Source organism: Barbus barbus, assembly GCF_936440315.1.
Source record: "Barbus barbus genome assembly, chromosome: 10".
NCBI classification, from domain to species: Eukaryota; Metazoa; Chordata; class Actinopteri; order Cypriniformes; family Cyprinidae; genus Barbus; species Barbus barbus.
Window position 1 is genome coordinate 33,457,601 of NC_136738.1, and position 24,181 is coordinate 33,481,781.

Here is a 24,181-nt window from a genome sequence, read left to right on the forward strand (position 1 = left end):
ACTCTGCCCGGGGAGAAAGCTGCTCTCCACCGCTTGTAACTCTACCTCCAACTTGAAGAAGCACCTGCAGCGACAGCACGGACACAGCAAGCTCGTTGCGAAGCATTACAGTAAATGCCAACTGTATTTTTCCTTTTATTTACTTTGAGTCTTCTGTATTTGCTTTAACTCATTTCAACAACCTACCTCTCCTCTGCACTGTGTTTTGCTTTTTAACAATTTACCTCTCCTCTACACAGTGCTGGTAAGGCCAGTCTTTTTTATTTATGGATATATTTTTTTGAGGAAGTTAATATTTTTTTTTTGTTTGTACTTGTTTGTTAATCGACAATCAAATTGATTTTTTGCACTAGACAGTGTTTGTTAAACATTGAGGAAGTTAATACTTGTTTGTACTTGATTGCACAAGTACAGTTGTTTGTAGTTATTTGTGCTAGACCGTGCCAGTCTGTTGTTGGCGTAATAAAGACCCTAAAGAACACTCCTCCTTTGTATGTTCTCCCTCCATCTGATGCATCTCAGGCAATTATAGAGTAATTAAGAAAAAAAATGTAACTAGTAGTATAACTAGTTACTTTCTCCAGGGAGTAATAAAGTAAAGTAAGGCATTACTATTTTTGAGAGTAATATGTAATATATTACTTTTTTGAGTAACTAGCCCCAACACTGCAGGAGACTACGGTCTACTTTCTCAAAAAAGAAAAAAAAAACTCATTCTGTATGGTTTATAAGCTTTTGTACCCATGGAGACCTCAATTTAGGTCCCCACCGTGACACGAGTCCCCATGGCTCTGTGTGTATTCGGGTTTAAGTCCCCACCAGAATATATAAACCTGTACCTGTACACACACTCAGCAGTGTCTCATTTTGTTTCCTTTCTCAGTTTGCTAACCCGGACTTCACTCAGCCCATCTCTGAGGTGGTGGACGAGGTCATTCAGAACTGTCCGATCGATGTGCGCCGTCCGCTCTATAAGGTCAGGAGCAGCTGATGGTTCAGTTGTGTGAGAGTGTGTGTGTGTGATTTGTGTTTTATGTATGTGTGTGTGTGTGTGAGAGAGAGAGAGAGTGTGTGTGTGTGTGAACCCGTATGAACGCGTGCCTTTTGCTGCAGAACATCGTCCTGTCTGGCGGCTCCACTATGTTCCGTGACTTCGGCCGGCGTCTGCAGAGAGACCTGAAGAGGACGGTGGATGCGCGTCTGAAGCTCAGCGAGGAGCTCAGCGGAGGAAAACTCAAGGTCAGATTCACAGCAGATCAACATCAGCGTCTGTGTGAGAAATAACAACTCAATACCTGCATCTGTTCCTCTCTCACAGCCCAAACCCATCGACGTGCAGGTCGTCACCCACCACATGCAGCGCTACGCCGTGTGGTTCGGAGGATCCATGCTGGCGTCCACCGTGAGTCACACACACACATACAAACATAGACACACACACCGGCGTCTACAGCAATGCTTCTCCACTGGTTTGACTCCAAGTTCTCTTGTTATTCACAACGATATTCCTTGCCACAGCGCACCGCAGAAGCTAATGATAATGAATGTGTCAGGAAAAACAGTAAGGAGGCTGCATTAACATTTCAATAATTTGATGAACTAGTGCTTTTTTTGTTTTTGGCTGAAGAGATGAAGTCGGCGACTCGTTATCTCTGCAGTAGTGATGTGGCCTGCATGTTTCATACAGATTGCATAATCAGAGATTGTTTTCCATTTGAATCGGTTCATTGGAAAGTAGACATTTCACTCTATAGATATATTTTTCATGTCTGTGAGGCAAGTATACACAGTTTTGCGCTCAAGTTCACATAATGAGACGGAAGAAAGCGCATCCTGTTTGCTCTCATTATTTTACAAAAGCGCAATATTTTGTTATTGTGAGTGCACACAAACTTAGTGTTTTTACAGATTTGAAAGATTATTATTCTTATTTGTATGAGCAAAAATGAGGGAGTATTTTAAGAGTAAGTGACGCACCGGCGCCTTCATCTGTCCTGCAGCGAGCTACTCTTCACACTCCACACAGACGCTTGAACACTGCCAGACTTCACCTGTGGATTTACAAAAAAATTCTGCGACTAATAAAATTTTGGTCAACTAACGTAAGGGGGCAGCCCTAGTTATAACATATCGATATTGTTATAAGATTCGATTACTTTTCAATTCAGACTTTTGAAATTAGGCTTCATCATTCATTCTGGTTTTCCTTGTTCTTTAAAAACAGTAAAACAGTTCCTAAAGAGGGTGACAAAAATAAAGCTCGTTTTGTCTGACATCTAAATCATTTGAAGTCCTCTAGCGACCTTTGACCCCAGACGTCTGCTTGAGAACTCGCCTGACGAGGAATCTCATTTTTAATGAATCACTGGAGATTAGAGTTTATTGTACTGTGAAAACGTTCCAGAAGGAGTGTTGACTGGTGCTCGTTCACACACAGAGGAATTTATCTTAATAAAAGCCTGTTTAATTGAACGTGTCAGAGAGAAACTGAAAAACGATCACGAGCCCTCGGTGGTGAGAGAACTCTCTTACACTGATGTTTATTAATGACTGTCATTACCTTCACGCTGCAGGACGTCAGAAACACGTGTGTGTGATGCTGTGTTTGTGTTTGTCTCTCTGCAGCCGGAGTTTTACCAAGTGTGTCACACCAAGAAGGACTACGAGGAGATCGGGCCGAGCATCTGCCGCCACAACCCTGTGTTCGGTGTCATGTCCTAAACACACACACACACACACACACACACACACATGCGTATGGGATGGTAGGGAGCTGATGCAGAAATGAGAAATGCTTTTTCTATTGTTGGTCCCCTCAGAGATGTGTGTCCGATGCACCGGTTTACCATGACTGCTGGACACACGATGGTTTTCTTGAGTTTTTGTTGATTTTATCCCAGTGTAAGCAACCGAAAGCGCTTCAGTCTGTTGTGTGAGTGTGTGACGTGTGTAACTGAACTCTGATCATGGGGTTTATAATGAAACTGGACCGGTGTCATTATTGTCATTGAGGTGTAAAGAATCACATGTTGAACTCTGTTTGGCTCCATCTGTTCTTTATTTTAATGTTTTATGACCCAAACCCCTACTACATTAAAGCAAAGCATTTCCTGCTCAACTTTGATATTTCCTTTCCAGCTCTCAAATTTGTGACTAAAAGAAAACTGTTAAAAAATATCCTATATGCCGGATTTTCTGTCTGTCTTTTTTCTTCATGGCATTTTAGATACTCGACTGCTTTTTACCTTCAGATGTCATTTATTCATGATCGCAGAACGTGCTTGAGTGGAATCAGTATTAGCAGAAGCTGGTTTTGATAAAGGCAGACACACGTGGGGGATTTGTAAGTGTAATGGTGAAACATTCCAATAAAAGCTCATGGTTTCTAATGAGCGTGTTTGTGTCTGATTAAAAGAGTGTTTGGACTGCTGTATTTATCCATCAGGAGTGAAATGAGATTAGGATTAGAAAATGAAAGAAACTCCACATGCATTGTCAGTTATTTCTCAAGATACTGCATATCATCTTTGTTTTAAAGTTCAATAAAAGCACACTGGGAGCAAATGAGTCTTTATTTCTAGTCAAGCTGCTAGAAAGGAAGGCCTGATTAACACAAACATCTTTAATTGACAATCCAGCTGAAAGGCACAAAGTGATGAAATAATACTTTTTTGTCAGAATACTGTGGACATGTCAAACATTCACTGTTTTAAATATTTTTTGGACTTTGTTACATCTAATAATAGAAACTAAGTGATACGAAGCTTTTCATTTAAAAAAACGTTTTCCATTTTAAGCTTTTATTATAATAAAAAAAAAAATTTTTACTGATGAACTGACAGATCATCTATTTAATAAGATCAGATATATTGTATTTAGCCGTTTCTCTAGTAGTCACCTCAAGCTTTCTTCTTGTGTAAATGTGTTTAACATCATATTGGTCTTATATTAGTTACATACGGTGGCGGCCCGAGTTCGAACCCCTCTCGAGGTCCTTCGCTGATCCACCCAATGCTTTCCTATCAGCTCTCCACTGTCCTCGCTCATTAAAAGGCGTAAAAAGCCCATAGATACAAATTTAAATAATAAATAGAGGAGAATCAGGCTGAATCTGACTTGCGAGAAGTTAGAATGATTCCGCTGCTATTTGTGTTTTTACCCGACTGGATGGGGGAATGTCGGCGTCTCACTTCCAATATTCCTAAACTCCAGATCAAACAATATTAAATTCACACAGAGAGCGTCATCTTATTCTTACTGCTTAAACCAGATCAGTGTGATTTTGTCAAACCGAAACCAGTCCTGACTGAGCCTGCATCCCTATGTGTGTGTGTGTGAGAGAGAGAGAGCAAGCATTACCAAATGCAGAAAAATTAAGCCACATTTTAGGAGAAAATTCCAAAATGATCAGAACAGCAGCAAGATATGTATCAGCCTGCCACAAACTAAGACTATCAGCCAGTGGACAAAACTGAAGCAAGATAATTTCTTACATGTTGTACAAAGGTGTTTTTTTTTATTATTATTACAGTTTTTCTCAATTGCTAAAACACTAAACCCTATTGTCTGAACCAAATGCTCAGTTGCCTGAACCCACTGATTGAATCAATCACTCTTTTGGCAAAACCATAAGCACTTTTCACCTGTTTAGACACAACTTGCCAACACATTTTCATTGTGATGCACCTGTGCTGCATAATGGTGAGCACAGGTGACAAAAGTCAAACACAATTAAAGCACAGGTGTCACCACTTGAACACAACAACTCAAAACTGATCACACTTGTGGCTAATGATGTGAGGGAACATATACAGTAAGCCAGTTCAGAGAACACTGGTTTGTGAGGCCCTACAATGGATAGAAATCTGAGAGGAAGAGTTTGTGTGAGAGGAGGTCGAGGTGGTCAGCGAAGACAAAGAACAGTCATATCTGATGAAATCAGAGCTACTGTGATTGACCTTGTTCTTGTCCATGGTATGAGCATGAGGGAGGCTGGACAAAGGGTACAACCAAACATCAGATTCACTGTGTCCACCATAATCTGAAGATTTAGAGAAGAGAACAGGTAATTACCTTTTTTTGACATTATAGTACAGTATGTAAATGTTGACCGCAATTACTGTATGACATACTATAGAGCTGGTAAGTCTCGCCCATCCATAAAACCCCACCTAGATTGAAAAACCGTCAATGCAAGTGAGTTTGAGAAAATAATTATTCATAAACATTCACTTGCATTGACGGTTTTTCAATCTAGAGGTCCAGTGGGGTTTTACGGATGGGCAGGACTTACCTGCTCTATATACTGTACCACAGTATACTGTAAGTAAATATGTTTCAGTACATCACTGTACCAATGTACTGTAGTATTGTAATGGAGGGTTGGTCTAACTGTTTGTAGGCCTAGTAATCCATGTATATTTTTGTAATTGATTTTTACATGGGCTTACTGTACACAAGTGGCAAACGCATAAGATTTCTGTTTGTTTTTACAAGTGCTACGTGTAAATGCACAAGATTTCTGTTTTGTCTTTTTGTACAAGTGCTATGCACAGGTTTTCTTTGTTTAGCAACATGCATTTAGCCTACAGTGAACAATAAACATTTATTTCTCCAGCTTCATGTCCTGAGCATTGTTTTCTATTTTTCTACGTAGTGTTTAATGACTGTTCAGTAGTGTTTTTAATTTTGATTGACTCGGGGCACGATTTGACAACATGGTTCAGTTTTGAGCACAGATTGAACTGTTTTCAGGTGAAAGTTTGGTTTTGCAAGAAGAGTCTGAGGTTTTGTGAATGTAGCTTGAAAATTGAGTTTTGTGTTCACAGTTTAGAGAAAAGGATAGCAGCTTTCAAGAAATGTGTCTTAGCAATCGAGAAACTGTATTATTATTATTGATTTATTTTTTTAGCAATGTCTTAAATATTTTTCTTGTTTGTAAAAAAAGTATACATGTACATACAGGTCCTAAAAAAATTAGCATATTGTGATAAAGTTCATTATTTTCTGTAATGTACTGATAAACATTAGACTTTCATATATTTTAGATTCATTACAACACAACTGAAGTAGTTCAAGCCTTTTATTGTTTTAATATTGATGATTTTGGCATACAGCTCATGAAAACCCAAAATTCCTATCTCAAAAAATTAGCATATCATGAAAAGGTTCTCTAAACGAGCTATTAACCTAATCATCTGAATCAACTAATTAACTCTAAACACCTGCAAAAGATTCCTGAGGCTTTTAAAAACTCCCAGCCTGGTTCATTACTCAAAACCGCAATCATGGGTAAGACTGCCGACCTGACTGCTGTCCAGAAGGCCATCATTGACACCCTCAAGCAAGAGGGTAAGACACAGAAAGACATTTCTGAACGAATAGGCTGTTCCCAGAGTGCTGTATCAAGGCACCTCAGTGGGAAGTCTGTGGGAAGGAAAAAGTGTGGCAGAAAACGCAGCACAACGAGAAGAGATGACCGGACCCTGAGGAAGATTGTGGAGAAGGACCGATTCCAGACCTTGGGGGACCTGCGGAAGCAGTGGACTGAGTCTGGAGTAGAAACATCCAGAGCCACCGTGTACAGGCGTGTGCAGGAAATGGGCTACAGGTGCCGCATTCCCCAGGTCAAGCCACTTTTGAACCAGAAACAGCGGCAGAAGCGCCTGACCTGGGCTACAGAGAAGCAGCACTGGACTGTTGCTCAGTGGTCCAAAGTACTTTTTTCGGATTCAAGAAATCAAGGTGCCAGAGTCTGGAGGAAGACTGGGGAGAGGGAAATGCCAAAATGCCTGAAGTCCAGTGTCAAGTACCCACAGTCAGTGATGCTGGTGTTGGTCCACTGTGTTTTATCAAGGGCAGGGTCAATGCAGCTAGCTATCAGGAGATTTTGGAGCACTTCATGCTTCCATCTGCTGAAAAGCTTTATGGAGATGAAGATTTCATTTTTCAGCACGACCTGGCACCTGCTCACAGTGCCAAAACCACTGGTAAATGGTTTACTGACCATGGTATTACTGTGCTCAATTGGCCTGCCAACTCTCCTGACCTGAACCCCATAGAGAATCTGTGGGATATTGTGAAGAGAAAGTTGAGAGACGCAAGACCCAACACTCTGGATGAGCTTAAGGCCGCTATCGAAGCATCCTGGGCCTCCATAACACCTCAGCAGTGCCACAGGCTGATTGCCTCCATGCCACGCCGCATTGAAGCAGTCATTTCTGCAAAAGGATTCCCGACCAAGTATTGAGTGCATAAATTAACATAATGGCCATTCTTTTATTGGTCGGATGAAATATGCTAATTTTTTGAGATAGGAATTTTGGGTTTTCATGAGCTGTATGCCAAAATCATTAATATTAAAACAAAAGGTTTGAACTACTTCAGTTGTGTTGTAATGAATCTAAAATATATGAAAGTCTAATGTTTATCAGTATATTACAGAAAATAATGAACTTTATCACAATATGCAAATTTTTTGAGAAGGACCTGTATTTAATTATTTTACAGATCTATTCTTGTTCTATGTATTATATAATTGTTTGTTCCTTATTCATGTAATGGACAATGCTTTGGCAATACTGTGCAAGTCATGCCAATAAAACACATGTTGAATTGAATTTAATTGAATTGAGAGAGAGAGATAGAGAGTGAGAGAGAGAGAGAGAGAGAGAGAGAGAGAGAGAGAGAGAGCATCACTCAGTGCAGTCGCCGATCATCATCAGAAGACAATCACTCGCTGAACTCATCGATCACTTCGGATCTTTTCCTCGATGAATCAAGCGGCCAGCGTCTCTCATCATCAGGCGAAATGTCAGTCCTCATCATCCAAGAGCATCACAGTAAGTGTTTTCTGTGTTTCTCTCTGCAGCTGTTGTTGACATCGCTGGAGTTTGCTTTGCTAGGTTTTTTCCCGAAACACACACACACTGGCTAAACTAAACTAATCAAACACAGATGATCAATAATAATTCAGCTGATGTGACCGTCATGTAATGTCGTGATATTTCCCGTTATGCGGTTGTTTGTCTTTGTTTGTTTCACTTTTTTATGTCGCCTACTATATAACTCTCATTAGTTCATATTCTGAGTTACCTGTAGTATATAGTGTGCATAATGCATTTGATCTATTATCATTAATTCAGGGCGAGAGAAATAAATGATTCTCAGATGCATCACAAGTCTCTAATGATTTAGAACTGATTCTGAGCTTTTTTTGAAGGCAATGAAGCAGATAGTCAGATTCAAGCATTTAGATAGCTTCTGTTGATCGTATTATTTCAGGTTTCTCCAGTTCTTCCAAACCGATCAGAATTTAATTCAGATTGAGCTCAGTCGGACTGATCAAGGTGTAAAATCACAGCTTGAGATGGACTGAGCCACAGTAAGTTTAAATAGATTTTTTAAAAATGATACAATGAAATAAATACCATAAAATAACTTCATTCAAGACATGAATAATTCTGAAGAATGTTCTGCTGCAGATGTACATGGAGAGATGCATGATGGGATTCAGATTCTTTAATGTTTTCTACTCTGATGATGATTTGTGTAGAGAGAGAAAGCCTCTGTCTGTAGATTATTCCTGTCGGGAGTCGCTGGTGTATTTGAGACGAAGCCCTTCTGAGCGGCTCATGAATGTTTGATCGTTTATGATGGACTGGAGCAGAGCTTCACAGCACTGAAGGATCTTCATCATCCTCATCGCTGACGCTGTAGATCAGTGTTTGAGCCCTGATCCTGCAGTCCTCCAGTCTCCTCGTGCCACCTTTATCTCTAAAAGCGCTTTATTACAGAACAGATGCTTTCAAAGCAGCTTCACAGCGATGAACAGAAGCAGGTCTGTAAACACCAGCAGCATCTCACATCTCACTGTAGAGTGTGTTTCTACAGAACGCTCACTTACAGAGAATGTGGGTCAGTGTGTCACTGCTGCTGTGTGTGTGTGTGATCGGCTCCTCTGCTATTATTTTCTGATCTCTCAGCAGTGCTGGACATGAGAGATCAGTCAGAATCAAACGTCACTCATGCGTCCATCTGTCATCTCACACACACACACTGTCTCTCTCTCTCTCACTCTCTCACAATAAACACACACACAGGTTAGTATGGTATAGTGTGTTTGAGAGCTCATATTACCTTCAGAGATGCTCTGTGATTATCAGATATGCTCATAATGGGAACTCATGTTACACACACTCTCGCTCACACACACACACACACACACACACACAAACAAACACTGTCTTTCTCTCTCTCTCTCTCTCTCTCTCTCTCATACACACGCACACACATTTCCAAGTCACTTCCCAATATTAGACTGAAACCTGTATCTGTCTCCGTGACAGCGCTGGTGTAATTAGTTAAGAGTTTTGTAATTGAATGAAGAGGGTGTTTGTCTGCGTCTCGTCTGCTGAAGATCTGATCGCTGGAGACTCGGAGGAAGTGAGAGTGAACCATAGAGGAACTGGAAGGACAAAAGAAACCGGACGCCGGACTAAAGCTTGTTCTGTGGAGATTAAAAGAGAGATGAAGTTCAGAACTGAACAAATATATATATATATATATATGAGCTGCTTCTGCTCAGATACATGTGAGATTCATGTCAAATTATGACTTTTGTAATGATTAATACTGTATTGAATCTGATGAGTTTTAGAGTATCGGTTCCTCTATTCTTTTTAATAGTCGCCTTTTTTTGGAGTCATTAGTCATCAGATATGCTTAAAATAATATGGAGCGTTCACCAAAAACTCCCTCTAGTCTGCAGTCGATCTGTAAAGTAATGTTTGTTCATTCAAATAAGACAGTTATGATAGCTACTGTACAATAATCAGATGCTCGTCTGCCACAGCAGGCCTTCAGAAACCTTTCCTTCCTTCATTTATCAGCTGCTTCATATCCAAGAATGAGCAGGCTGTACATTCACACCAGATGATTCTGATTTCATGAATCTGTTTGTTAGATCATCTTCACGTCCATCGCAGGTTATTGAAGCGTCCTGGCTCCGCTCCAAGCACAGATAAATCATTCATGTTTCTGGCCATTACCGCCGCCACAGCGGTGATCTGTCAGGTTTGTAAACTCTGCTGTGCAAATACTGCAATAACAGTTTCCTGTTATTGGTTTTATGGCACATCAAAGAGGAATTAAAGATGGTTGTTGTAGATGATGATGGCTGTTGTGGGCGGCAGACTGCTAATGCGCCGCATAACTCTACACGAGCTCCCACGCAACAGATGAAGAAACACTGTTTACTTGCTGTCCAGCTTAAAGCTGTCGACTCCACAGTAAACCAGCTTTTATATGTTTATACTGGACAAACAGCTGTTTATCAAAACTAACTCTCCATCAGGTTTGTGCATTTTTAAACGTTACACAGCCGAAAAAAGCTGTAACAAGCAGTGTTTACTGAGCATTTAATGACCTTTTTTTTGTTGCAATATGAAAATGTTAAAAAATGTATAAACAATGAGACTTTGTGTTTTTCTATAAACAGACACAAATATTAATATTGTGTGTTTATAGAAAATAGCGCTCCGTCTTTAACTGGTGTAAAGATTAGATGCAACAGATTTCTGATTAATACAAACCCTTTATTTCTGAGGTCTTCACACAGCAGCTCAACACTAAATTCATAACGCTGCTGTTTAACTTGGTTTTGACTTTAAGAAAGCCTCCTTTAGATGTGAGAATGGATGTCAGCGCTGTGCTGCCGATGGTTCATTAACTCATCCAGTCTTTCTTGAGTCCATCTTCGTTTCCGAGTGTTCTTATCAGATCTCCAGGTTTATTTGTGCTCAAAGAGAGAAATCTCCACAGACATATCTGCTGTTTTCAGTCAGTCGAGTCGGTGTGTGTTGTTCTGAGTGTTCTCTGTAGTTCAGGTCTGTTCCTTCTGTAAATGTCTCTACATTATAAAACCCCAGAGCATCACGTTTCATCACTTCAGTGCATTTACCGTCGTAGATCTGAACTCTGTGATCAGGTAATCATCGTGTGACGGTTCTCCACATTCAGACAGACATGGTGCAAAGATCAGTGGAGGAGGAACAGATGCTTGCCTCCTCTGTAGAGAAGTGAGATTAACACTTGTATATTTGTTTTAGTTTTGTACTGTTCATTACTCGTCTTCATTGTTTGTCTCCTCATCTGTGTTTTTATTTTATCAGCAGTTTACCGAGCGCTCTCTACTAAATAAAACGAACAATAAAAATAAAATAACTAAAAGTATAATAAAATACCTAACTGCATAATACTATTATTGTTAGAAATTGCAACAATATAAAATAGAAATATAATACATTTTTACATTTTAAAATTTTAATTAAAACAATAAGGATATTATTGTTTACTTATTGTTTTAATTAACATTTTAAATGTATAAATGTATTATATTTCTATTTTTATATTGTTTAACTGTCCCCCGACTGAGTCTGGTTTCTCTCAAGGGTTTTCCTCCATTCTGTCTCAGAGGGAGTTCTGGTTCCTCGCTGCTGTCGCCTCTGGCTTGCTCAGCTGGGGACACTTCATTTCTAGCAATTATCGTCAATTTGATTTCACAGATACTATTTAAACTAAACTGATCTAGACAATGACATCTCTGAACTCAATAATGAAATGCCTTTAACTGAAAATTGAGTGTTTAATCTTATTATTATACATTACTGACACTCTATCCTCCAGTTTGATACTGTTAAGTGCTCTGACGTGATCTGTATTGTTAAAAGCGCTATATAAATAAAGGTGACTTGACTTGACTTGACTGGCTCTCCTCCCACACGGTTCCAGTCGTAATGGATCTGATGTCTTCATGTTAGTGCTGTAGAATCGCTCGTCATCTGCTGGCTCGTTAAGCAGACTGAGGATCTGTATTAGTGTGTGTCTGCTGCAGATGTCTGGGGTCGGAGTGAGGATTTGTGCTGTAATAACACCCATCACAGCTCATCGTATGCACTACATAAACACTTGAAAAGAGATGTTTGTCAAAGATGTTTTCTATGTTTTGGGCGAAGGACATTGTTAATTTAGAGTAGACCTGTTTTCAAAATTTGTTAATACTTTGCTATAGTTTAGGGGTGAATAATTATTTTTTTTATTATTCATGCAACAATACTTCTTACTGTAATAGTTTTCATTAGTAAGCATTGCTCTACCGTAAGACCTTTGTCCGGCTCTTATCAGTGTTTTAGCATGACTTTGTGAAACGTTAAGCTGTAAAACTGAATAAAATACCCTAGGCTTCTTCATGGCCACTGTCTGCTTCTTCTGCAGATCTCTGTACGAGTGTTATGCTGGTTTTGATAGCGTTTCTTACAGATAATATCATGATGATCGTTGCATTTATCTTTCCAAATGTTTTCTCCTGTCAGCAATACATGCTCTCTATGGGCTTTCTGTGATCAATGTCAGTTTAACAAACAAAAACAAGTGCCCTGAAAATAAAACAAACTGAAACAAGTCCAAATCTTTTGTTTTGGAAATAAGATAAAGATATCGCTAACCCTAAACTAGCCCTAAAACTTTATTAGCTTCTAAAAGTGTCACATAATGTGAACAAAGAAGTCCAGAGAGGTTTATAATAACTGGATCTGGCAACACGCGCCCTCACTCACACGAATCTCCATCATTTCCACACCACAGACACTGAACTATCAAACCATCTAAACTGAATTATACATGCAGACACTCATACGAGGAGTTTAAAGTTAAAACTATAATTAATCATTCAGAGAAAAAATATAATACATTTACAGAGGTCTGGACCTCAGTGATAGCTGGCTACGGCCGTGAGCAGATGCTAAAGCCTTGACTTTAGTTTAGACTTTGAGAGAATCTCAGTTATTCTTGAGAAGCAGTGGTAAATTACAAATGCAATACATTTACTGTATCATCTACAGTCTCTAATGTTCAGATCGGAGAGCATGTGTGTTTCGATCCGTTTGTAGACTGTGTAGTGTGAGTGATGTCCAGCTGAAGGCTTGCTCATGCAGGTTTACTGCTGTCCTGTAGTACTCTGTTATGACCACTAGAGAGTGTCTGAGTCTCACAAACAGCCTTCAGAGGAAATAAAGCCTCATAATCAGCTCAACATGGCAGCCTGCATGAACCCAGTGACACCGTTGATTCAGTTCCTAAAAGTAAACAATCATGCTGTTTCCTAATATACTGTTTCCTAATATTCATGTTTTCATAACATACTGTAATGCAGTAAGTTTAAATCAGTGTTGATTCTGCTTGTTCTTGTTGTACCTTTGTCTTTCTTATGATCTGCAGTCAGCTCAAGATGTGTGTATTTGTGTATCATATCTCACAATACAGCGTTACAGAGACGTGTCAGTGCTTCACAGAAACTATGCTTTAATGTCTTTGAGATAAACATTATTATTCCTCGTCATCCAGTCGATGCAGATGGCCGTGAAGCTGCTGTGATCTCTAACCTCTTGACGGATCGTGTGCCGATCTTTGCTATGAAGAATATCACAGGCTTTAGATGCTGAATGTAAGAAAGCTCTTTTTGTGGACTTCTTGCCATTTAGGCTTTTATGAGTAAGTAGCAGCATTTTGTAATTGATGTGAATCCTGACAGGTAACTAGTGTATGATATGATTGGGCTGATGTGATGAGTTTTTATTGCCATGATTTGATGGGGCAGTCGTGGCCTAATGGATAGAGAGTCGGACTCGTAACTTGAAGGTCGCAGGTTCGAGTCTCAGGTCTGGCAGGGATTAAAGTTGGCAGGAGTGAATAACCAGCGCTTTCTCCTCCTCCAATACCACGACTGACGAGAGACCCTTGAGCAAGAACCAAACAGTGTGTGTGTGTGTGTGTGTGCACTTGGATGTGTTAAATGCAAATGTGTCACCATACTTGGCCACACGTCACGTCCTTCCTTCCTGAACTGGTGTCCATAGAACAAATGAACATAGTTTTGTGTGTAGTTCAAACTCGTCTGTGATCGGGGTAATAGTTCTCAACAGCATGAGATTCAACGTGAAAGTGCTGTTTTATCCTGTTTTTGGAGCGTGTGTTACATTCAGTCACATCTGCAGGAAACCACTCTGATGATCAGATTATGTGTCAGGTTTAAAGCTGTGATCCTCAATTAACAGCGTGTCAGTGAAGGTCGCTGGGGTCAGAGGGCAGAAAACTTAAACTTTATTAATAGTGCCAAATCCAGCACGTACTTGTGCAATTATCACTCTGACCCAGAATAATTAGCATACAGTCCTGAGAGAGAGAGCACTGTCTCACCTTAATGAGTTTGAATCTGCACACACACACACACACACACACTCACACACAAACAGACACACACACACACACACACACGTTGGTTTTTGTGGTTTATGGGGACTCTCCATAGGCGTAATGGTTTTTATACTGAACAAACTGTGTGTGCTATTGCCCTACACCAACCCTACACCTAAACTTAGCCCTCACAGGAGACTTTGTGCATTTTTAGATTTTCAAAAAAACACCATTTAGTATGTTTATTTTTTTTTTTAAGCCTTTTGAATTACGGGGACATAGGCAGTGTCCTCATAAACCACCTTCATATTGTAATACCTCTGTCATACCCATGTCATTATACACATTTGTGTCCTCATAAACCACATAAACATGCACACTCTCACACACACACACACACACACACTCACACTCACACACACACACGCGCACACACACACACGCACAAAAGCCAGTGTAATCAGGTCAGACGTTTTTTTTTTCTCTCTCGTTCTTCATCACATCGCACCAGGTTCTTCTCACCTTGACTAAATCTGGAGCTCATGAAAACAGAGGCAATAGATGTGTGAAATAAAGCAGCGAGTGCTTTGTGTTTTCAGGATGTTTTGAGTTTCCTACAACTTCAGAAATATAGAAGCATTGAATTTATCTGACAGATTACATGTATTTACTGTTTAATAGTCCAGTACTGTGAGAGAGCTGAGATGTTTCACATGATCAACTCGTTCCTCAGCTCGTATGAAGACATTTACAGTGAACCGATAGTTAGAGACGAACAGCACTTGAATAACAGCTGCAAATAAGTCATTTGTTCCCATGATAATACATTAGTCTCACCTGTTACTCATTAGCCTCTTGTTACCTGTGTATTTATACCTCTGTGTTTCAGTCTTTGTTGTCAGTCGTTCTGAGTGTAGCTGTTGCGTGGTTTTGGTTTCCTTGTTGTGTTTTTTTTTTGGAGCTTTTCGTATTATTCTTTTAGTTTTCATTTAAATACTGCTGCGTTTAGATCCTTGCCACTAATGTGACACCGAATCACTTACTAGCCCGTGTGTGTGTGAAGCCTCACATTTCTGCTTTAAATTACAACAATCAGATCCATGTGTAAATGTGTTTTTATATATTTATCTGAACAAACTGAGGAATGAATCTGAGGTCTGCATAAACGACAGCATGTCACAGATGCATTCAGTCCCTCAATGATTCAAACCAATCCTTGATTCAAGAGGTTTTGGTAATATTTAGTCATGATGTGGTCACTCTTGTTTTCATAAAGTTTCATTTGCAGGTGTTTTTTTTTTTATGTGTGGTGCTTAATGCTGGTGTTGTAACCCTGTCTGTGTTTTAATCCTCAAACGCTGCTGTCAGTCTCATCTTAATTGCTCTGTTTGACATCTGACCTGCTGCAGACTCACAGCAGAGATGATTATATAATCATACAGCACAAGAGATACAGTTAATGACTGAAGGTAAAGGGAAAATGTGAACTCTTCTTTCCCTGCCAGTGTTTTTTTTTAAAAGGTTGCCAGCCACCATCAGCTTTTTTTGGTCATTTTCACAAAACTTTCATGACTCCCAGAATAGTTTGTTGTATGAATATTTGAAAATGCAATACACCAAAATAAAGTCGTCGTGACTTATTGTCAAGTATGGTGACCCATACTCGAAATTGGTGCTCTGCGTTTAACCCATCCAAGTGCACACACACAGCAGTGAGTAGTGAACAAATGCACACACACACACCGTGAACACACACCGTGAACACACACCCGGAGCAGTGGGCAGCATTTATGCTGCGGCGCCCGGGGAGCAGTTTGGGGTTCGGTGTCTTGCTCAAGGGCACCTCAGTCGTGGTATTGAGGGTGGAGAGAGCGCTGGACATTCACTCCCCCCACCTACAATCCCTGCCGGCCCGAGACTCGAACCCACAACCTTTGGATCACGAGTCCGACTCTCTAACCATTAGGCCACGACTTCCCAAGAAAGAACAGAGCCTCTACTTTTAAACCAAAAAGTTGTATGATAGATTTATGTTAGAGCTGCCAAAATGGCTAAAAAAATAAATTCGAATTTTGTACTTAAATATTATCAATATTCAAATTATATAAAAATTGAAAAGGCATAATTTCAGTTTGGAGAAAAAAGTTTTTGGCTTCTCTCCTGAGGCCACAAGAGGGCGCACTAAGCAAAATATTATACATTTTACTGCTTTGTTGATAAAATAAAATGACCTGACTATCTGTGAAAAAGTGCATTGTTTCTAATATAAACAATTATAAACAAAACAGCATCATGTATGTATGCATTGGTTAATACAAAGGCCAAAAGCCAATCACACAGAATACTTTTTCATTTAAAAACATGAGATGCAGTAGGATAGGGAAAAAACGCCATAAAGTCTTGAGACCTGCTTTTTTAAAAGTTGAACTTATATTAATTTTACATGGCTTTCTAAACATGTGACTCGTGAGTGCAACGGTGATAGATGTCCCTCTAGAAAAAGTGCAAAACATGCATTCTGTGTGAATGGCTTGGTTTCAATTTTGATGTAAACAAGCTCTTCTCTGCACTGATGTTCTCTTTTTCCACAATATTTTGAAGGAACAACGCAGCAGCGCTGCATCCAGTGGCTTCAACTGGACAGGTCAACAAAAACATTATAATACAAAGGCACTATCATCGTCTTCGCATCTCGTGCAGCACTAACAAGCCTGCCTTAACGCACACCTAAAATTAAATTCAAATTTTTATTTGACAGCCTAGCTTTATGTATTATTTTTATCAACATTTTAATGTAGGTAAGTTTAATTAGAATAGAAACATTTAGAACAAAAAGCTGAGAAAATGGGATCAGATTCAGATTGATGATGAAAGCACAGATGGAGTCGATCGCCTCCATCAACACCCCCGAGTCCTAAACCATTTCCAGTCATCATTTCATTCGCTAACATTAGGCAGTTTGCATTTATATGCGATTTAATGCGTGATGATCGTGTTATTTTACATATTCTTCTGATTACATATGCGACCGCTTGTTTCTGCTGCTTCTCCGCCGTGTTTTGATCCAGACGTTCAGTACTCTTTCAGAAGATGTGTAATTGTGCCTCCTGCTGTATAACAGTGAAAACAGACAAAGTTTTTCAATGACAGGGAAAGAGTTAAAGGTGCAGTAGGAGATCTGGGAAAATGCTAACTTTAGCCTAATAGCACTGAAATATAGTTACCCTTTTTATGTGCCTGACATTTGATTACTGCTAGTCGTTTTGGTAGCATCATAGCAGAAATGAATTGACCTATATGTTCTTCATGTTGGATGGGAGTTCCATCACTCTTTTTGAAACCTCTTTGCTTCCACACCACTCCAAATAGATGACATACTCCATGAGCTTATGCAGAATCTGTGAAAATATTAGCTGTTTGTCCTTTTGCTAACTGACATGCAGCTGTGAGAGCTTTTAATTCTGCTAATTGAGGAGAACAAGGTTGTACACAATGTTGTGATATCACAGGTACAAATTCTGCTTTGTCTCTCTTTACTACCGAATATCCTGTATGATATCCTTCATGGTCTCTAAAGCTAGAACCATCTACGAAGTAAGTGACTTCTGCTTCAGGGATGGGTGTTGATTCAAGATCTGGTCGTAATCTTGTAAATGCTAATGAAGCATGCACACAATCATGGGGATTTCCTTCAAAAGCCAAAGGAATTAATTCAGCCGGATCAACGGTTTGACATCTTTTAATAGTCACATCTGGATATGTGAGTATGGCTGAATAGGCCCTTTTCACATGACGTCACACAACTTCCGTTCTTACGCGAAGCAGGGTAATCTTACTTCCGCCAGCATAGGAAAGCGCTATCCCTACCAGCATAGAGTTCACCCAGACGCTTGTACATCTGCCAAAAGTATGGTTAGAGGATGACTGCCGCTGTCTACCGTCGTCCTTATTCAAGGCGAGGCGTTTGACATCTCAAACGAATTTACCGAATACCAATCGGCGAGATTTGCTGTTTGAAGTCGATGGAGGAGTTCGAAACGCAGCACTGAAGTCATACTTTCTGATTCCCGCCACTCTGGCACAATGTTTACTGTCTTTATTGCAGTTAGATGCTTAGATATATTTGTCAAATAAACAAACGTTTTAGACATTTCGTAATGGAAAGCCTTCATTCAGTAAATTATGTCCTGCTTAATACAGCGCCTGTATGTACAAGAACAGTTCAACAGTACTATTTAACAGTACTATTTAAGTTTGTACTATTTAAATATCAATAAAATGGGGTCTATAATGTTCCCTTTTATTTTTATAACAATGTAATAAAAAAATAAATATTAAATATATTAAGTTTACATAATTGTTTTTTTTTTTACTTTTTAAAAAATTAAATGCGAGTATTTGTGTAAATGAATATAAAACGCACGTCAGTTGTTTTTTAACATCACATTGCATATATCCTGTAACGAAAATAAAATACAATCGATCATATTAATCAATAATAATACACAGAGAAAAAAACAGGGTATACATGTAGTTAAAGTGAATGGAGGATTTGAAGTAATTGTAGAAGTCCAAGTTCTGTAGCACTACGCGGCGGTCCTTTTTGCATTGTTTCAACATTAAGCATTTTATTCTTGAACTGGACAATGGGCTTCTTTTCAGACCACTTGCATTTATGGATGTGAAATTTGCCATGTAGTAAAAAGATTTAATATAAAAATATGATGTGTCCATGTCATTTTCCCATAGTAAATAAAAACATAATCACGCTGTTAGTCTTTTTATTGCGGAACTATACGGGGAATTTAATTGACACAGTGTACTCACAAATAAACTATCCAAGGAATTACATAAACCGAAATAACAAGTGAAAAGATTTCAAGTATATATTTTGTGAATACATGTCATACGAATGTGAAAGCAAGCAGTTGGGCAAGCAAGCCTCCCATCTAAGGCAGATGCAGAAAAACGTTCGCAAAAGAATCCGACTGTAAGTACATTAACATTATTAGTCTTAACTCTTAACCAACGCCTTTCATATTTCAAGTTTTTCCCACATTCTCCCGAGAAGTCTTCGGTATAAAGGTATAGCGGAAGTACCGATACACTGCTTTGCGATAAAGCGGAAGTTAGCTGACGTCATTGTGAAAAGGGCCTATAGGCCAGAATTCGAGCTTGGGTCAGAACAAATTTCCCTTGTTCTACTAATTTCACAATTTTGTGATGAGTATAAATAGTTACTGGCTACCCCATGGTTATTGTGGACGCTTTTTCATAAGCATTATATACTGCTGCTAGGCTTTGTTGGTAACATGGTGGGTAACCCTGTGCTACATTATCTAACTTTGTGCTGTAATAAGCTATAGGCTGTTTTTCCTCCCACTACAAGTCTCTTGCATCAATACAGCTGATGCATATCCGTCAGCTCTATTGGCCACATACAAATGAAAATTCTTAGAATAGTCAGCCACACCCAATGTAGGGGCTTGTTGTAGTTCCTTTTTTATAGTCTCAAATGCTAGTAAGGCATCTGTGTTCCATTTTAATGGATTACTTAAATGTTGCAGTCCTGCTTGTTTCATGATTTCTGTCAATGGCCCTGTTTTGACTGCATAGTCTTCTATCCAGTCGGCACTAAAGCCAGTAATTTCTAAGAAAGTCATCATTTGTCCTACTGTTTGAGGCAAAGGTGTTTTACTTATCCTTCTAATTGAGCTGGAGCTATAGCTTGTGTGCCAAATGCAATCAATCTTCCTAAGTATTCAACTTGAGGCTGGCAATACTGTAGTTTGTTTTTGGACACTTTATGACCTCCTTGTGCTAATTTCGTCAAGACCTTAATAGAATCTTGATGACATTGTTCTAGTGATGTAGAACAAATAATCAAATCATCCATATATTGTAATAGTGTACCGTCTATCATAAGACCTTCTAAATCTGCCTTTAGAATTGCATGCACAGAACTCTTTGTGTGTTTTAGAGTTTAAGCTGACCACGACCTCTAGCCTGCTCTTTACAGCTTGTGGCATGGCTTAAATCACAGCATTTCTAAACAGTGTTGCCATTAATGGGTCTCCTTCTGGATTTCCTTCAGTCTCTTGTTTCCATCTTTTCAGCTGTCTCTGAACATACAGTCAGGTCCATAAATATTGGGACATCGACACAATTCTAACATTTTTGGCTCTATACACCACCACAATGGATTTAAAATGAAACGAACAAGATGTTCTTTAACCGCAGACGGTCAGCTTTAATTGGAGGGTATTTACATCCCAATCAGGTGAACGGTGTAGGAATTACAACAGTTTGCATATGTGCCTCCCACTTGTTAAGGGACCAAAAGTAATGGGACAGAATAATAATCATAAATCAAACTTTAATTTTTTTAATACTTGGTTGCAAATCCTTTGCAGTCAATTACAGCCTGAAGTCTGGAACGCATAGACATCACCAGACACTGACTTTCATCCCTGGTGATGCTGTGCCAGGCCTCTACTGCAACCGTCTTCAGTTCCTGCTTGTTCTTGGGGCATTTTCCCTTCAGTTTTGTCTTCAGCAAGTGAAATGCATGCTCAATCGGATTCAAGTCCGGTGATTGACTTGGCCATTGCATAACAGTCCACTTCTTTCCCTTCAAAAACTCTTTGGTTGCTTTTGCAGTATGCTTTGGGTCATTGTCCATCTGCACTGTGAAGCACCGTCCAGTGAGTTCTGAAGCATTTGGCTGAATATGAGCAGATAATATTGCCCGAAACACTTCAGAATTCATCCTGCTGCTTTTGTCAGCAGTCACATCATCAATAAATACAAGAGAACCAGTTCCACTGGCAGCCATACATGCCCACGCCATGACACTACCACCACCATGCTTCACTGATGAGGTGGTATGCTTAGGATCATGAGCAGTTCCTTTCCTTCTCCATACTCTTCTCTTCCCATCACTCTGGTACAAGTTGATCTTGGTCTCATCTGTCCATAGGATGTTGTTCCAGAACTGTGAAGGCTTTTTTAGATGTCGTTTGGCAAACTCTAATCTGACCTTCCTGTTTTTGAGGCTCACCAATGGTTTACATCTTGTGGTGAACCCTCTGTATTCACTCTGGTGTAGTCTTCTCTTGATTGTTGACTTTGACACACATACACCTACCTCCTGGAGAGTGTTCTTGATCTGGCCAACTGTTGTGAAGGGTGTTTTCTTCACCAGGGAAAGAATTCTTCGGTCATCCACCACAGTTGTTCTCCGTGGTCTTCCGGGTCTTTTGGTGTTGCTGAGCTCACCGGTGCGTTCCTTCTTTTGAAGAATGTTCCAAACAGTTGTTTTGGCCACGCCTAATGTTTTTGCTATCTCTCTGATGGGTTTGTTTTGTTTTTTCAGCCTAATGATGGCTTACTTCACTGATAGTGACAGCTCTTTGGATCTCATCTTGACAGTTGACAGCAACAGATTCCAAATGCAAATAGCACACTTGAAATTAACTCTGGACCTTTTATCTGCTCATTGTAATTGGGATAATGAGGGAATAACACACACCTGGCCATGGAACAACTGAGAAGCCAATTGTCCCATTACCCTTGGTCCCTTAACAAGTGGGAGGCACATATGCAAACTGTTGTAATTCCTACACCGTTCACCTGATTTGGATGTAAATACCCTCAAATTAAAGCTGACAGTCTGCAGTTAAAGCACATCTTGTTCGTTTCATTTGAAATCCATTGTGGTGGTGTATAGAGCCAAAAATGTTAGAATTGTGTCGATGTCCCAATATTCATGGACCTGACTGTATGTGGTTGGATTTTCTGTTTCCCCCAGCTGTTCTCCCTTTAATGATTTAGGGTCTAGTCTGATTGGGTACTCCGCTCGCAGTGCTTGCCACACTCCTGGACGAAATGCATCAAAAACAGTTCCATCCATATAGTGAGAGTCCACAGCTCTGTGTAGATTGGATGCTTGAAGAATTTCTTCCATCTTTGCTCCTCCCATTTTCTTTGCCAGAAGTGCTTTAATGTCCCCCACAGCTAAAAGTTTGCCAATTTCCAGCCACATCATGAATATCTGGGAGGCGAGTGACCAGCCCCTCGAGGTCCTGTGAGGCTCAGGGGACATACTGTCCCTGTGCACCCTTGATTAAAATTGGGAGTTGGGTAGCTAGTGGTCTGAGGGTCCCCTGCTCTCCGCTCTGATCCAATTGCCAAACACTTTATTTCTCCCTCTCCCTCTAATTTATTTGCCTCTTGTATTTTTATTTATTTATTTTTTCTCTATTTCTTCTTCTATACTGTCCCTCTGGGGGCAGATATGGGGGTGGTTTAGAAAACATCATTTCCTTTTTCCGTGTCTCTTTGTCTGCCTCCTTTAGTATTTTCCTTGCCTGTTTTATGCTTTTTAATGCATCATGCCCTTCCTTTTTTGAACATGGCCAAAACTTTGTTCTTTTTCTCTTTTTGCTTCTCTCTTTTTTTCTATTACTTTTAGTTTTATGGTTTTTTTTATCAGAATTTCCATTACCTCACACCATGCTACATCAAATGTCCCTTCTTCTGGCCATTTTATCATCATATTCTTACTTCTCTTCTGCCATTTGTTTGAGACCTTATTTATCAATTCTTTACCCAGTGTATATTTTAATCCTAATATTTCCACCGGAGTGGCTGCCATACTTTTTCTTATAATCTTACAATCCAATATTTAAAACTCTATAGCCAATTATCTTTCATTTTTTTCCACTTAATTTAACTATTTTAACCAATGATCTCCTATTTTTTTAACCTTTATTTTGTCACTTGCATCTTTAAACTTAGTTTTTTATTGTCTGATGCATGTACACTATGAGTTTATAGTTTCAACTCTGTTTTATAATCACTCAATATTCAAATCTTCTAAAAATATTTTTTTCTATTTATTATTCTTCTCTTCTATTTTTTAAAATTCTTTTGTCCGCCCTTAAAAGTATTTATACCATACTTTTTTTAAAATTTAATATCTTGATCTCACTTCTGCTGCTTTGATCTCAGAAATCTTCTCCTTCACTATCACACAGATTTCTAAAAAGTAAAAGCTTATAACAGATCTTATTCTATCTTTATTGATATTAATTTTTCCTAATCACATTCACTCCTTCTAGTCCCTTTATTCACACAGGGATTATTCTTTCATTCTTTGTCTCCTTATTTATAGAGCTCATACCGTCATTCATCCCTCTCGGGTCCGGCACTAGCTGCGTCCTACCCGAGGGGGGTCCAAGAGCAGGTGCGCAGCTTTTACCTACCCAATACGGGATTTATTTATTTTTCATACAACCTCAATCGTTCATGCAGACGCAAACACAGGCATAGACAATAAATCGATTACACTACGCTCCTCTAGAACGACCTGGTTAATTTCGTCTTCTACTGATTCACTTCCTCAACACAGTAAAAAATTAAATCCAGCAGGAATATTTGCCTATCCGTTCAGACCTTTGCGTAACTTATTATGAACAAAGCGGTATCCATAGGATTTTTGCTGTCCTATGCAATCCCCTGGAAATTCCTCCAGGGCGGTATCCGACGACTTTGCGCGCTTTCCTCTACTTTATCTGCTTAACGTTTAATGTTATCCTTAAGGCCCATAACAATAAACACAGATTATTATATGCAATTAGTTATTCTGGAATCAAAACCCCCTTTGTATTTTCTTTCTTTTGTTCTTTAAATTTGGAAGAGCAATTTGTAAGAGTTCTTACCACGCAGGGCTAAATGGCAAACAACACAAATCAATTATATAAGCATAAACTGCCTACCTTTTATTTGTGGCCACTCAATTCGTGTTGTTCGTCAAACAGCCCAACGCGGATTTTCACACTCTGCTTCAAACCAATCCTGTTCGTGACACCAATTGTGGTGGCTTCCGCCTTTTCTATGTATAATCTCTCTCAAATCTTGGGGTTTCGAT

At 39.4% G+C, this 24,181-nt stretch overlaps 2 protein-coding genes across 3 annotated transcripts in view; both read left to right on the plus strand.

Moving 5' to 3' along the window:
* The window catches only part of LOC306876329 (actin-related protein 3), an 11,484-nt gene extending 8,095 nt beyond the window's left edge, over positions 1-3,389 (plus strand). Inside the window, exons 9-12 of the mRNA XM_079427413.1 lie at positions 884-976; positions 1,114-1,239; positions 1,319-1,402; positions 2,626-3,389. Of these exons, the coding sequence (XP_079283539.1) occupies positions 884-976; positions 1,114-1,239; positions 1,319-1,402; positions 2,626-2,721 (399 nt within the window). The 3' untranslated portion in view covers positions 2,722-3,389. The remainder of the gene's footprint in view (positions 1-883; positions 977-1,113; positions 1,240-1,318; positions 1,403-2,625) is intronic.
* Positions 3,390-7,700: 4,311 nt separating this feature from the next.
* The window catches only part of dpp10 (dipeptidyl peptidase like 10), a 56,621-nt gene continuing 40,140 nt past the window's right edge, over positions 7,701-24,181 (plus strand). Inside the window, exon 1 of one of the 2 annotated variants that reach the window (XM_079426927.1) lies at positions 7,701-7,841. In XM_079426927.1, coding sequence (XP_079283053.1) covers positions 7,773-7,841 — 69 coding nt within the window. In that variant the 5' untranslated portion in view covers positions 7,701-7,772. Of the gene's footprint in view, positions 7,842-10,243; positions 10,355-24,181 lie in introns of those variants that run through there. The other variant, XM_079426929.1, reaches the window with a different exon arrangement.